The sequence below is a fragment of the Strongylocentrotus purpuratus genome, unplaced genomic scaffold (genome assembly GCF_000002235.5).
Source record: "Strongylocentrotus purpuratus isolate Spur 01 unplaced genomic scaffold, Spur_5.0 spur5_scaffold_3, whole genome shotgun sequence".
Taxonomy (NCBI): domain Eukaryota; kingdom Metazoa; phylum Echinodermata; class Echinoidea; order Camarodonta; family Strongylocentrotidae; genus Strongylocentrotus; species Strongylocentrotus purpuratus.
The window spans coordinates 37,205,192-37,219,921 of NW_022145609.1; the positions used below are offsets into that span (position 1 = coordinate 37,205,192).

Below are 14,730 nucleotides of genomic sequence, written 5' to 3' on the forward strand. Positions count from 1 at the left end.
TAAAATTGTTTTTCATGTTTAACCCTAATAAGGCCGGGGGGCCATTATGGCCCCCTACCCCTCAACGCATATGGATGGCGCCCCACCGCTCGCTGACTTTTTTCTTTCGAGTCTTGCGCAACTTTTGAAATAATTTTTTGAAAATCGGACCTACGGTTACAAGGTCACGTGACCTTTTGTCTTTGCATGTCAGCCTGAAAATTGCTCATTTTCGTGGTTTGTGTACAAAACATATGGAAAAGTCATTTTTTCCTAAAAACAGATCAAACATGGGTTATTGGGTCTTGTTTAAAGTTTAGGTGGTTGTTTTTTAAGTTAAAATAGTCGAATTGTAGTAAGAAATAAAATAAAACAACAAAAACAATGAAATACATAAGTTAAGAAAACAATGAAATACATAAGAAATTATCAAAACAAGGGATAACACATGGAATAAGCTGGCTCTTCCAAATTTTTTTGTCGTATTGTTATTGAGAATGGTCTAGTGAATATATGTAGTGAAAAAGAATGCTTAAATATGAATAATATATGATTTATGGGTAAAAATGTGATTTTTATGACTTTATTTGCATAAATTACCATAAATATGCAAATGAGTGAATTTTTCAAAAAATTGAAATTATCATATTATTCTATACACTTCACTTGATATGCGTGCAAATTTTCGCGGCAATCGGCCGCTTTGCGGCCGAGATCTTAAGGGGGGGGGGGCCATAATGGCGGGGGGGGGGGGGGGGGGGTACAGAGCACAATTTTTTTTTTTTTTTTGCTCCCGAAAATTTGAAAAAACGCGCCGGCCAAAAATTCGCTCAGTGGGGGGGGGGGGGGGGGGGGGGGGGGGGGGGGGGGGGTAGTGAGCACATTTTTTTTTTTTTGATCCTCAAAAAAATTTCAATTTGCACCCCCCCCCCCCCCCCCCCCCCCCCCCCCCCCTTGAGCGCCAGGGGGGGCGGGGGCCCAACCCCCCAAAAAGGTAAAAATCACGTGATTTTACATGATTTTTTTTCTCAAGGGGGCGAGATATTAATGAAAGAAATGCCAAGAAAAAACTCTCAACTTCTTTTTTTCTTCTTCTTCCATGTTTTGGTTTAGATTCAGCTCAAGTCAATTTTATTTCTTTGGAATTGTTGAAATACCGAGCTGCATCGAAATATACCGACAGCACACAAACAAAAGTGTGATCGTAGACTATCAACACATGGGAGGAGTCCGAACGAACGCAGAGAAATAAATAAGGTGAGGCGGTCTTGCGAAATTACCCTTTTTGTAATGTTGTCCGTGCATGTAATGTGCACATAATGGTTTGATGTGGAAGACGATGAAATTGTAAAGATTTGTGTCCAGTTTGAATTTTTAATTTATACTTCTGGAATATGTAAATGATTACTTCTTTGCCACTTTGGTACACCTTTCCGACAATATCTCTCGCGCCAGCGCCAGGAGCCTTGCTCTGCTTAGCTCCTGGCGGGTTGCGGGGCATGCGTCTTGGCTGGCTGGGCAATTAATTGGGCCGGGCTGGAGAAATACGAGTAACAATAACCGTTCATATCAGAGACCGAATCGTTCGGTCGACTTGAATCACTTGGGCGCTTTAGTAACGAGACGGTACGCACAGGAGACGGAGTGTTTAACCAACTGTGACGGGTCTCGCACTCTTGTTACCGTCGGCGTCGTGATATTTAAGCGCTTTCGCTGTCTGCTAAAGTAAAGGCGATGGGGACGCAAAGCCGCGCTGAACTGCACACCTGCTGCATTTTGGTGCTAGTGCTCTTGGGCCTCGAGGCTTGGCCGGAGCGTCGGGGCAATAGACCGGCGGTGGGCTGTAGTGCGCAGCGTGCAGGCACGTCATGCATAACGATGAAAAAGGGCCCCCAAAGTAGGCCTAAACGGCCAAACCATCAATTTATTGTAGATTGAGGTATAGATACCGAACAGACATTGGAAACACTAGTAGATTCCCTGTTTTTATCTTCAGTAGGGCCCTGCATTGTTAGATATAGATACAAATTATTTGTCAGCTCTCTCTCTTACGTCGTGTTTAGGGAACGAACGCTATGTTGGCCGAGTACCGTTCTGAAAATCGACTGGACGGAGATAATTCAGAATCGCGCATGCGCAGTTTGTTTTTTCGCTCGCATTACCGTCTCCTGTGCGTACCGTCTCGTTACTAAAGCGCCCTAATGACTAGTCTATGTCATCGTTTGTCCAAATCTACACAAACCCATTATATTTTTGTGTAAATCTGTAGACCTCTAGATCTACCACTCCAGCAATGCAAAGCATAGTCTAGACTAGACCGAATTTTTCTGTCTCTTTCGTTCGTTAGCCTCTGAATCAAGGTCGGCTCTCTCTTTAGAGACAGAACAGCCCTATACGCTGTAGTGGACGCGCGTTTGTGTAAAGAAACGTTACACAAAACTTGGCCAAACTTAATACCTAAATTTGATATTTTACCGGATGCGTATCCGATGCATTTAAAGTCCTAAAATGCTTAACTACTTCGGTTCCACTTATCAACTTGACTACTTAAATCAGTTTAATGGTCCCTTTTCAGGAAATTATGGGTCAAGATCGACATCCATGAAGAAAATCTTGCAGCCGGGTCTCATTCCTTCTAGTCTACGCCGAAGGCAAAATGATTATAACGGAAAAACTGTGCACGAGCTACGAGTTCGTAATGACATGCACAGTTTTTCCGTTATAATCATTTTGCCTTTGGCATAGAGTAGAAGGGACGAGATTTAGATGACGTCATGCGCAGCGAGAGTTTTAAACCACCGCTTCAAGATTTTTATCATGGATGTCGATTTTGACCATAATTTCCTAAAAAGGGACCATTAAACGGATTATTTCAGTCAAGTTGGTAAGTGAAACCGAAGTAGTTAAGCCTAGACCTAATTGTCAAAATGAAATGCACCGGATATGCATCCTGTGAAATATGGAATTTGGCCGGTAGTTTTGCCAAGTTTGGTGTAATGTTTCTTTACACAAAGCGTGAACACTAAAGCGTATAGGGCTGTTCTGTCTCTAAGAGAGAGCCGACCCTACCCAAATCAGAGGCTAACGAACGAAAGAGACAGAAAAATTCGGTCTATGCAAGCATAGATCAGATGAGTCAATGGGTATTGACCTCTAGCGCTGCAAACGTGCTAATTTATAGGGCGCTTGTTCAGAAGCCTATCCAAAATTTTACCCGTTACTCCAGTGTGGAGATACCCTACTAAAACATACCCAAAATGAAGTGAATATTCATTAAATGTCCAAATAAAGATCATGAATTAAAATTTGTTATGTTTATTACCTATTTCGTGTCAATTATCTTGTTATTTTGGGAGCATTTTTGGAAAAAACATTGATATTAGTATACACTTTTACACAGGTTTCATGGCAAACCAGTGCACAATATAAGTGCATACCGATCGTAGGTTGTTGGTGGGCGGGCGCGCCTGTGTGAAGTTATCTACCGTAATGTCTCAGATCCTCATTACTTCGCAGTTTGTGTTATGACTTTTGAAAATATATGTTTTAAACATTTATCCTCTCAGGTAAGTCATGAGAATTGAGATTCTTGATTATTCTTGCTTCCAGTATTCCAGTTAACCAAGGAAATTTTGTTTGAAGTCCCCCCCCCCCCCTTTCCCATCATGTCTTGGCCACTAATCAAGTTTTCTGCTGCAATTCTCTGTTATTTCTACTTCCAGGTTTTATCTCCTAAAGCTGTTGAGACAAGAGTCAATTGTTGTGTAGACCTGTACTTATCAACAGTCCTCCAGAGGTATACTCGATGATACAGTGACTGGAACCTGGTGAGCAGTGTTAAACTTTTGCATAGGTCTTCCTTGGATAAAATGCTGCTACGCAAGATTAGACTCTTTGGTAGTGGGAGAAATGTTCTGTCAAGAATTTGTTTGGAGCCTGGGACATCTATCTTCCAGGTATGTACACCAAGACATTTTACAAGGCCATTTTATCCAATACCATGTTAAACTTCCTCTCTGTGTTAGCCCAATCTTCATTTATTTTTGTTATGTGAAATAGTTTGTAAGTTGTTCCATCTTTACCTGAATTGTAAACAACAAACTAGCACTATGAACATGACGGACAATGAAAGCGGACAAAATATACAGTTCCTCATGTAGACAAAGGAACATCCCGTCACTGCCTTTATTTAAAAATGTGTGGAACAGGTGTCACATGCATATTCACCTGTTCTACACATTTTACATAATAGCAGTGAAGGGATGTTTCTTTGTCTACCTGAGGAACTGTATATTTTGTCCGCTTTCTTTGTCCGTCATATTCATAGTGTAGCTAGCTATGTAGCTTCATCCTCACCTGTTCCCCAACTGAAATCATCACTAAATCGAAAACATTTCCTTTAGCTCCAAAGAACTATATGTCTTCAAAGATAGTTTGAATTTTTTGGAGACATACACATTCTGAAACAGTATGCACGGTATGCACCCATTGGGCTCAAGAGAAAATGTAGTCATATCATATGTGTGTTTGTCTCACAGTTTATGAGATTTCCATTTTGCTCATGAAAACAACAATTCCCTGCATAAAGAAATAAAAAAATTAACGATATGTTGACATTCTCTCTTGAAGTGCAGTATCACTACCAGTATTTTATGATTAAATGTCATATGATATGTTTTTTTTTATCTTTCTCCCTCTAAATTGTACAGGGAAATCTGGGAGCACCATGCTTCTCCAGTCAACAGTCTCAAAGACACTTTGTACCTGCAGCCAATAGCAGCTACAGAACATCTTCCAATGTAACCCAGACACCATGGTTAATATCCACTCACAATAGAAAGTCAAGCACTGTTTTATTGGACAGTTTGCAAGGACATAAAAATGATGTTTTGCAACAAACGGTGCAAAGTCTCCACTCTCAAAGTGACATTTTAAGAACAGCAGGGTCCCTCTCATCGTGCAAACCTTGTATTGCTGAATACCATGTCACAGCAAGCAAGAGACAGGTTGTCAATGATGAAGATGGATTGGCAAACAAGGACGGTTGGTTTCAGAGACACAAGATGCAGTTGAAGTCCGCTCCACCAGCAGCGCTCGTCCTAGGATTCTCTGGGTTGATACCTTTCATCGCTCCTGCAGCTTACTCCATCATCACTTTCTCCTGCGGACCTCAGGTCGCCTTCGCCCAGGTCGCCTACGGTGCCTGCATCCTGTCCTTCTTAGGTGGTGTCCGATGGGGCTTTGCTATTTCCCCCAGTGAGACCCCCACCTCCTCGAGCCTCGTAACCAGTGTGCTGCCCTCGCTTGTTGCCTGGACGGGTCTCAGCATGCCCATCCAGCCGGGTCTCGTCTGCATCATCACGGGTCTTGCGCTGGCAGGGATTGTGGACTCTCGCTTTAAGTCCTTCCCATCCTGGTTCCGCTCTCTCAGGTTTCTCCTCACCACGTTCGCTATCCTCTCCGTTTCGGTGACCTTTGGCTTTAGTATCCTCTACCCTCCCTCTGAGCCAGAGCATGGCTATAACTTCAAGAAGCTCATCAAGATTGCCCAAATTATTGTGCAAGATTAAGGACAATTTTACATTGCTGCAATTATTGAAGAATCTTAAAGTTGAAGTTATTTTTACCAAGTCCAAAGTATTTTGTCCTGTATGTTACCAACATCATCATAATTGTTGTCTCGCCTGCGTAGCAAAAAGCGAGACATAGGTGCCGCTTTTGACGGTGACGGTGGCGGCGGCGGCAGCAACGGCGTCAACATCAAAAACTTACCTAACCTAAGGTTAAGTTTTGAATTTTTTATATAATTTTAAAGTATAAGTATTTAGTCAATGAAACTTGGACTATAGGGTTATCAAGTATCCCCAATCATGTGAGTAGAATTTCAGGTCACAAAGTCAAAGGTCATTTCAGGTCAACAGACTTGGACTATTTTGTGGCATCATCATCGAAAACTTAACTAAAGGTTAAGTTTTGAATTTTTGATATAATTTGAAAGTATAAGTTCTTAGTCAATGAAACTTAGACTATAGGGTTATCAAGTATCCCCAATCATGTGAGTGGAATTTCAGGTCACTAAGTTAAGGTCAAAGGTCATTTAAGGTCAACAAACTTAGACTTTGTTGTGGCATCAACATCAAGATTTTGAATTTTTAGCATATTTTCAAAATTGTTTGTTCAAATTCCATGAAAGTATCAAAAATCATATGACACAAATTCCAGGTCACAAGGTCAAAAGTCATTTTAGGTCAGTAGACTTGAATGATGTTTTCACAACTTAATATGAGAATTAATAAATCATTTTAAAAAAAAAAATTGTTCATATTTCATTCAAGTTATCGATCCTGGTACAATCAATACTAAATATTCTTCTGTTGATTCTTGGTCAATATTCACTTCAAAATGCTTATTATATTCAGAGGATTTCATTTTTGGGGTCTGCTAATGGGCCACCATGCCTATAAATAATGTTCCAATATCATGGTGGCAGGAACCTATAAAGCCTTAAAGCAAACCAAATTCCACCTGCATTGTTGTGCATTCTTTTAGTCTTGGTAATGTACAAGACAACATATTATCTCATTTGTGCTACAAGTAGTATATTACACTTTGTATTTAATTCTCTGAAAGAATGCATGTATTTCTAGTGGAATATTAAATTTATTTACACATTTTTGCAAGTAATTACCATTCTCAAAAAAAGTGTTATCTTTACTCACCGTCATACATATATTTTGAAGCACAAATCTCATCCGTCACGTATATGCATTTGCAATATTTTCTACATTAGGTACCTTAGGCTGAAGCATGGGCACAAAACTGTATATAGACTGATATATGATACTGTACTCTAAATATTCTTTTTAGAATGGATAATATTATGGAACAGTATGTGCTCCGTGTTTGTAAATGGTCCTATGAAATACTCAACAAATTTATCGTAGTCGAATCAAATAAGCATCAAAACCTGACTTGAAGTCTTAATCACTGCATGAATTTTAATATATACATGTAAACCCTTGTAAATAATACCAACGTTTTCTTATTGTATGAATGCCATAGACAACTGCTTGACAGGGATTATGGGGCCGTTTGCTGATATTTTTCATTTTTTAGTGTGCTAAAGATGATTGGTGTGATATGCTTGTGTAACATCTATTTCAGGATCATGAATAAACACATTGGTGTCAAATTTTCTACATTATTCTGTGGTGTACAAGATGCTTTCAAATAATTTGAATATGTTCGTAGAAATGTAACATGATTGATGATTCTCTCTCCTTCTTTCTGTCTTTGCAGTCTTCCCCTTCTCTCTCTCTCTCTCTCTCTCTCTCTCTCTCTCTCTATATATATATATATATCTCTCTCTGTCTTACTCTTCTCTTTCAACTCTCAACTCTTGAATTTTGAAAAGACCTGTGACAGGAGAGAGAGAGAGAGAGAGAGAGAGAGAGAGAGAGAAAGAGAGAGAGAGAGAGGAGGAAAGATATAGAAGGGAAGGGAAAGAGGAGAAAACAAGAGAGAGAGAGAAAGAGGAGGAAAGATATAGAAGGGAAGGGAAAGAGGAGAAAACAAGAGAGAGAGAAAGAGGAGGAAAGATAGGGAAGGGAAAGAGGAGAAAACAAGAGAGAGAGAGAGAGAGAAAGAGACAAGGGAAGAAAAGGAAGAGAGGGAGATGAGGAAGTTGATTTCGTGATTAGAATTATACAGACTCTTGGAAGTAAGTTGTATGCATAAAAGAAATGGGTACCGGTAATAATAATAATAATAAGTGCTTTCCACTGAAGTTGCCAAGTAGGATAAGTTATGATTGGGTTAGGTTATGATTGACTGAGAAAGAAAGTGAATAAAATAAAGATGGATTTTGGTACCCATGATAAGCGATGAGGTCTTTTTTAGGGTGTGTCATGGAAAAAGTTGAGGGCTAAGGGGGTTACAGGACAAGGATTATAAATGGATTTTGTCCAATAGGCTGATTCTTCTACTTCATATTGATAAGTCGGAATTGTAGACCTAAAATTTATTGTGTATTGACGTGTATTGATATTATAGAACTATTTTCCCCTACATATAAACCGTTGAATTCTACAATATTTAGAGGGGGATAAAGCATATTCTCCCGAGTTTGTTATTTTATCCATGAGTAAACTTAAAGAACAATAAAGTTATAAATATTTGAAATATGAGATCACTAAGTCTCTACAAATGTCAAGTTGGTAGTTTGGTCAGTGGATGGTCAAAAATATCACATTAATTTATATTTTTCTCCCAAGTGCTTTTCCCTTGGGGCACTACTACAGACGAATTATGGATAGCATAATAGTTCCTCTAAAGAGAAAAGACGTTCCAAAGCAATACATTTTTGAAAAATTGAAATTTTAGTCATTCTGTGTGTTGGAACAAATGGGGACGTTGTCTGTCACTACATCACAGAGACATTTCCGATTCAGCCAATTTGAAGAGTCCATACCAGTGGCGATTACAACTTATAAAAAATCACAACTTTGTCATTTTTTCTCTGATTTCATTCAAACTTTCACCAGTCTACTTCTTTGGTATTTCTTCTTTTCTCTATAGCAGTTTGCTATCAAGTTTGGATTTACATTTGAGTTCATATGGCATAAAACTATTTTACTCTCACCCTTTTCGGAAACTGTCTGAAGAGAAAGTCAAATTATTTTCTGTAAAATGATGAGATTCAATTTCTGCTAAATGTTTGACCAAACAAGTATACCGGTACTTGCAAAACAAATGACTTTTCAAGTTTTCACTGGATGACCCTTTCGTAATTTTAGATAAGCGCCCTCTTTCGTTAAATATGTAGCTTGCTTGCGCTTCGTTATATGGCCAATTGCAAAATCAACGGGTGGGGAAAAGGTGGGATATAGAATACAAGATGTTAGTAAAATAGGCCTCAAATGTGCTGTCTCTAAATGTATTTATCACATGCAATACATATCTTAGGCAGAGGAAGACATTTTGACATTTCATACAGAGCAATAATATGGGATAATTCACGATTAAATGATTGTGATTTGTATATAGCCTTTTTATAAGCCTATTCATACAAGCGCAGCTGCGGCTTGATTCCACAACATTTAAAGAAGATACTGACTGAAAAAGTGGAATTGAGACACGTACGTGGGTTTCACTTCACTAATATCAATATTATCATCAAGGAAGGACAAGGAAGACAAAATCTGCTCATTGAACCAATAAACACAAACCTTTCACAAATACACGGCCAGTTGGCCCTCGTTTCGCTTCATTGCTATGCGGATACGCGAGCGACTGGCGGGAGACTTATACCATGGTCCATGCTTATACGTAGGCAACCCAAAGCGTCCCAATCTTTTGTGTCACCCGGTCAGCGACCTCTCGTAGGCCTTTGACTTGTGCGATGACTCAATCTCCTTTCGTCAATGCAAGATGGATGTATTGTCATCGAACGACCTCGGACAGAATAGTCACGCAGAACCATAAATAAATTGTGAAAACGGGAATGAAGCGCATCTAAATCGTTTCCAGGAAACTAGGGGACATCACTCTAAATACGGGAGGCGGGAGGGAGGAGGAGGGGGGGGGGGGGGGGGCTCTTAACCGTTTAACAAGTACCTGACGAGTAGGCCCATATCACATTGTTGCAATCATAATTGATTCTTAAAATGCAAAGCAAGAATTTATTAAGAGATAAGAGTACGTGTCACTCTTATCTCGAGGATTTGAAACGATATCCGTTACTTACTCCCTTGACCAACTGTGACTTCTGACTCCTTCCTTTCAGCAACTAAAAAAATACACAGGACATAATTTTGTCGAGGTGCCAACTTCAAACAGCAATAACAACAGTTGTGTCTAAACAAAACCAAGTGTTCCGATCGTACTATATTGTTGGCATTTAGGATTCATGAACATTTCCTCACAAAATATCACAGATTAACCGTTGCCGAATATAATTTCATAAAGCTAACTATTATTGTCACATAAACAATTTTAAGATCCACCTCTCTACCGCTCTCTCTCTCTCTCTCTCTCTCTCTCTCGCTCTCTCTATCTCACACACACACACACACACACACACACACACTTTTTTTTTAATTTTTTTTTTTAACAATTTTGTTTTATTTCTCCAGATGTGTAACACAAACCATGACATACAATTGAATAAAATAAACGTGTTCAATATTGATGCTTTTACATAAACATAATTAAACACAAACTTATTTGCAGTATAATATAACTTAACAACAAAGTAAACGTATAAGTACCTAAACATTATGTCAATTGTAAATGTTATTTACTTATATATTACAAAAAAAAAACAAATCTGGAGATAATTTTACTGAAACAATCCTGCCCCCTCCCTGCCCCCTACATCACACAGACATACTCACCCTCTATCACACAAACATACTCACCCACTCACACACATACTCACCCACCCACCCACCCACCCCCCCCCCCACACACACACACACACAGTACTCACTCAGTGGATGTCTGCCAACATTCTCAACTTAAGAAAAATATACTAAATAAGTTATCCAGGCCGCAAAATCGAGTTACGCTTTTAACAAGCTCACGGTGGAGAAGAAAGCAAATCTTAATTAATCTTAAGCTGCTCCCACTTTAAAAAATGTGATCCTAGCTTTCCCATTTTAATTGCTATTTTCTTTTCCTCATCCCTATACTTAAAAATGCTTTTTTTTCATCTTTTCTAAAGTTAGTACTCGCCCCCCGATCTTGACATAAATGTAACATACTTCACCATGAAAATGATAGTATTACACATTTTTATTCTATATGAACTACCTACCAACCCAACAAATATATCTCGCCATTCTAAATCTTTAATTTCATCTAACTCAAAAAGTTGTATTAAAGCCTGCCATAACCTTTGAACGCTCCCACAAGATAAAAATAAATGTTTGTATGTTTCTATTTCCTGCTTACAAAACGAACATAAATTATCACCAACAAAACCAAATCTATGAAGATGCTCATTAGTGTATATGGCTCCATGCAATAATTTAAATTGAAATTCACGTTGTTTTCTAATGAGTATAGTAATTCTTGGTCTCACAAATATTTCTTTTAATTCTTTATCTATAAAATCATAGTCATTTTGCCCATCCCTTACCTGCAAATCATACGTTCGCTGCAGTGCTTTGATGAAATAATCATAGATTGTTCTTGAACCCACATCCACAAACTGTATTTTTTTACTAGAAATATGGAAATAAGTATTAAAGCTTATCAAATCAACCTCGAGGAATTCTATTAACCCTGAATCATCCTTCCATAACCTGGGTATCGCATCATAAATATCAATAATCATAAGCAAATTATTACCTTTCATACCGAGGTTCATAAAATATTTAACAGGCTTAACATGACCTTTCTCAACCAAATGATTCAGTTGAACAATCCCTCTTTCAAACAAGTATCTATCAAATATACTTTTTCCATTTATACATATATTCTGATTATTAAAAATAATTGGATTAATATAACCCTCCAAATATCTTAAATTACTTGTCTCTTGCCATGCTTGCAACATTTCCATATAGTATGGTGGAATATCTAAAACGAGTTTAATCTTGTTTAAATCATAATCACATAAAAAAATAAATCTACCACCCACAAACTGTAAGCAATGATCAAAAAACAATTTCCATCCCAAACTTTTCTCTCCATATAAAAGACGTTTTATCCACATTATGCGCTGTATTTTAACGGACATTTCAAAATTAATCATTCTTAATCCTCCAAAGTCATAATCCTGATACATTATTGCCCGTTTAATTCTATCTTTCCCCCTCCATATGAATTCAAATGAAATTTTTGCAACTTCTTTATATACCCAATGAGGGACAATAACGAGAGATGAAATATAATTTAATTTTGAAAGCGCATAAGTTTTTAGCAAATGTATTTTACCCATAATAGTTAAATCTCTTTGTTTCCACCATACAAGCAATTTTTTTATTTTACTTAGAATTTCTTTATAATTCAAATCATCTTTTAAACTTCGATCTAATGAATAACTAACCCCTAAAATATGTATTTCCTTAACCAAATTTCCAAATAAAGGCCCATCAGGTTTGTTCTCATCCTCACCCATCCACATAAAATGTGTCTTTGTTTTATTCACTTTAAGACCACTAATTTTTTCAAATGATTCAAAAATATATTGCAACCTTCTAACCGAATCAATATCCTTCAAAAATATTGTCATATCATCTGCATATAACACTTGCCTAATTTCAGATTTTCCAAATGTAATCCCTTTAATACCGTTGTCCCTCCTTACTGCATGCGCCAAAATTTCGATGGCAACCAAAAACAAATATGGCGATAATGGATCCCCTTGCCTTACTCCCCTTTCTATTTCAAAATACCCCGTGGAGTGACCACCGTTCATAACACAACTACTTATCCCTTTATACAATAATTTTACCCAAGAGCAAAATGAATCTCCAAAACCGAACAATTTCAATATTTGAAATAAATATCTATGAGATACAGAGTCGAAAGCTTTCTCAAAATCCACTGCACACAAAAACCCTTTCCCTTGTTCCCCATAATGCATAGAATAAAATAACATGTCATCTATCAATCGTACAGCTTCCCCAATATTTCTATCTTTTATATATCCAACTTGATCATGATGAATTATTTCATTTAAAACCTCTTTCATTCTTTTTGCTAGAACTTTAGATACAATTTTATAATCTACATTCAAAAGCGTGATGGGTCGATAATTTTTTATATGGAGAGTATCTTTCGCTTCCTTCTCAATTAAGGTAATTACCCCTTGTTTTTGAGATGCCGTTAATTCCCCCTTTCGTATGTTTCATTCAATACTTCTACTAACAAATCACCCAAAGCTGGCCAAAAAGTATAATAAAATTCAACTGTTAACCCATCATTTCCCGGGGTTTTATTCAATTTCATTTCTTTTAAAACTTTCAAGCATTCATCTTTAGTTAATTTACCTTCACAGATTTCCTTATTGTCTTCATTTAACTTTGAAATATCATTGAAAAAGAAAGGGTCGTTTTGATTTATATCAGCCCTGAAAGAATATAAATCTTTATAAAATAGTTTAATTTCCTTTAAAATTTCCTCCTTATCTCTAGTAGTTTCCCCATTTTCTTTGTACACCTCCCTAATTACACTTTTCCTTTTATTCGATTTTAACAACTGTTCAAAATATTGCGTATTGTTTTCTCCATCTTCAAACCAAGGTGCTCTTGATCTTATTTTAATGCCCTGTCGAGAAAAATCATACAATTTATTTAGTTTATCCCTTTTCTCCTCAATACAATCAACAATATATTTAGTGGGTCCCACTACCAGTTCGCCTTCTAAATCCTTGATTTGTTTCTCTAACAGTTCTATTTCAACCCTCCTTGCTTTTGCCTTTTTCCGCGAGTATGTTATAATAAATTCTCTCATTTTCATCTTTAAAAAATCCCAAAATACTAATTTATTCAAAATCTGTAATGACCATTCAGCTTTTAATTCCTGTATTTCCTTATTCATCTCTTCAACAAAATCTTTATCCATACATAAACTACTGTTAAATTTCCAATATGATTTCCCAAAAACAAACTTATCAACAAGATCATTAAATTCTAGCCTAACGCCAGAATGACACACACACACACACACACACACACACACACACACACACACACTCTCTCTCTAGTCTCTACCTATCTCTCTCTTTGGAGCAAACATTCACCGATTATTTTCATTTACTTTATAACTTAGGCAATCCTATATCGGGATCAATGTCCTAAAATTCCTTTAAAAAAAACTAAAATGCACCCATTTATGTGTATTTAAATCTTAAAAGAACACGTTCCAGCCCATGCCCTCTCCTGTCCGTCTTTATTGGGTCTATACGGGCTTAAAGATTCCAATATCCATGCAGTTAAAAATGGGGGATGGGGTGGGGGAGGGGCAGGCAGAATACACAATACCTATCCAGAAGTGTCGGGGTGCAGGCCTATTATGATTGTGGCGCTTGTCTGAACTTTGTTTGATAATTATCATTGTCGTTTTCGGGACTCCAAGCTGGATGGGCGCGTACACCGGATCCGCCGAATACTTGGATCATGGACCTACTACGAATGATTGGATACAATATATCTTTGGATACACCATACACGGGAACAAACCCTTATGGCAAGACAGCATAGTTTCATGCCAAAGTTCTCAGGATTTCCTTTCACCTTCACATCGACACCACTCTGCGCTACCGCACTTCATATTAGCAAGTGCCCTCTCTTAAAAGGTCAAGTACGGTCCCATAATGATTTACTTTCAGTAAAAGGAGAAAATTAGACAAACAGAATAGAACGAAAGTTTGAGGAAAATCGTACAACTAATAAGAAAGTTATAATTCTTAATGACATGAAATATGCAATATCATCAATGACAACGCACCTCACTTGTAAATGATCTTATAATGGTTCCCAATCAGAATATGATTTTCTCAAAACTAGAACCAAGGTGATTTATAGGAAAACGTTTTTCATCGTACACTTTCGCGAAGTATTAATGAATGACAAAATCTGGAAATTGCTTTCAAATATGACATATGAATGTATAGGCCTACATATCATATCCAAATTTCACAGGCTTATTCATTTTTCCAGGATAAAGGGGGCCTCTTCGTCTGGAGATAAATCCTATCCAAAATTATTATAAAATTCACTCCGAAGTAGGCTGGTAGAATTT

The 14,730-nt window shown here is 37.5% G+C and overlaps 1 protein-coding gene across 1 annotated transcript; it reads left to right on the top strand.

The window, feature by feature from the left end:
• The first annotated feature begins 1,126 nt into the window (after positions 1-1,126).
• Positions 1,127-5,804, top strand: LOC586174 (transmembrane protein 69). Its single transcript, XM_030996833.1, has 3 exons — positions 1,127-1,236; positions 3,702-3,935; positions 4,689-5,804. The coding sequence occupies exons 2-3, from the start codon at positions 3,849-3,851 to the stop codon at positions 5,547-5,549; spliced, it is 948 nt and encodes a 315-aa protein (XP_030852693.1). The 5' UTR covers positions 1,127-1,236; positions 3,702-3,848; the 3' UTR covers positions 5,550-5,804.
• Positions 5,805-14,730: the final 8,926 nt, after the last annotated feature.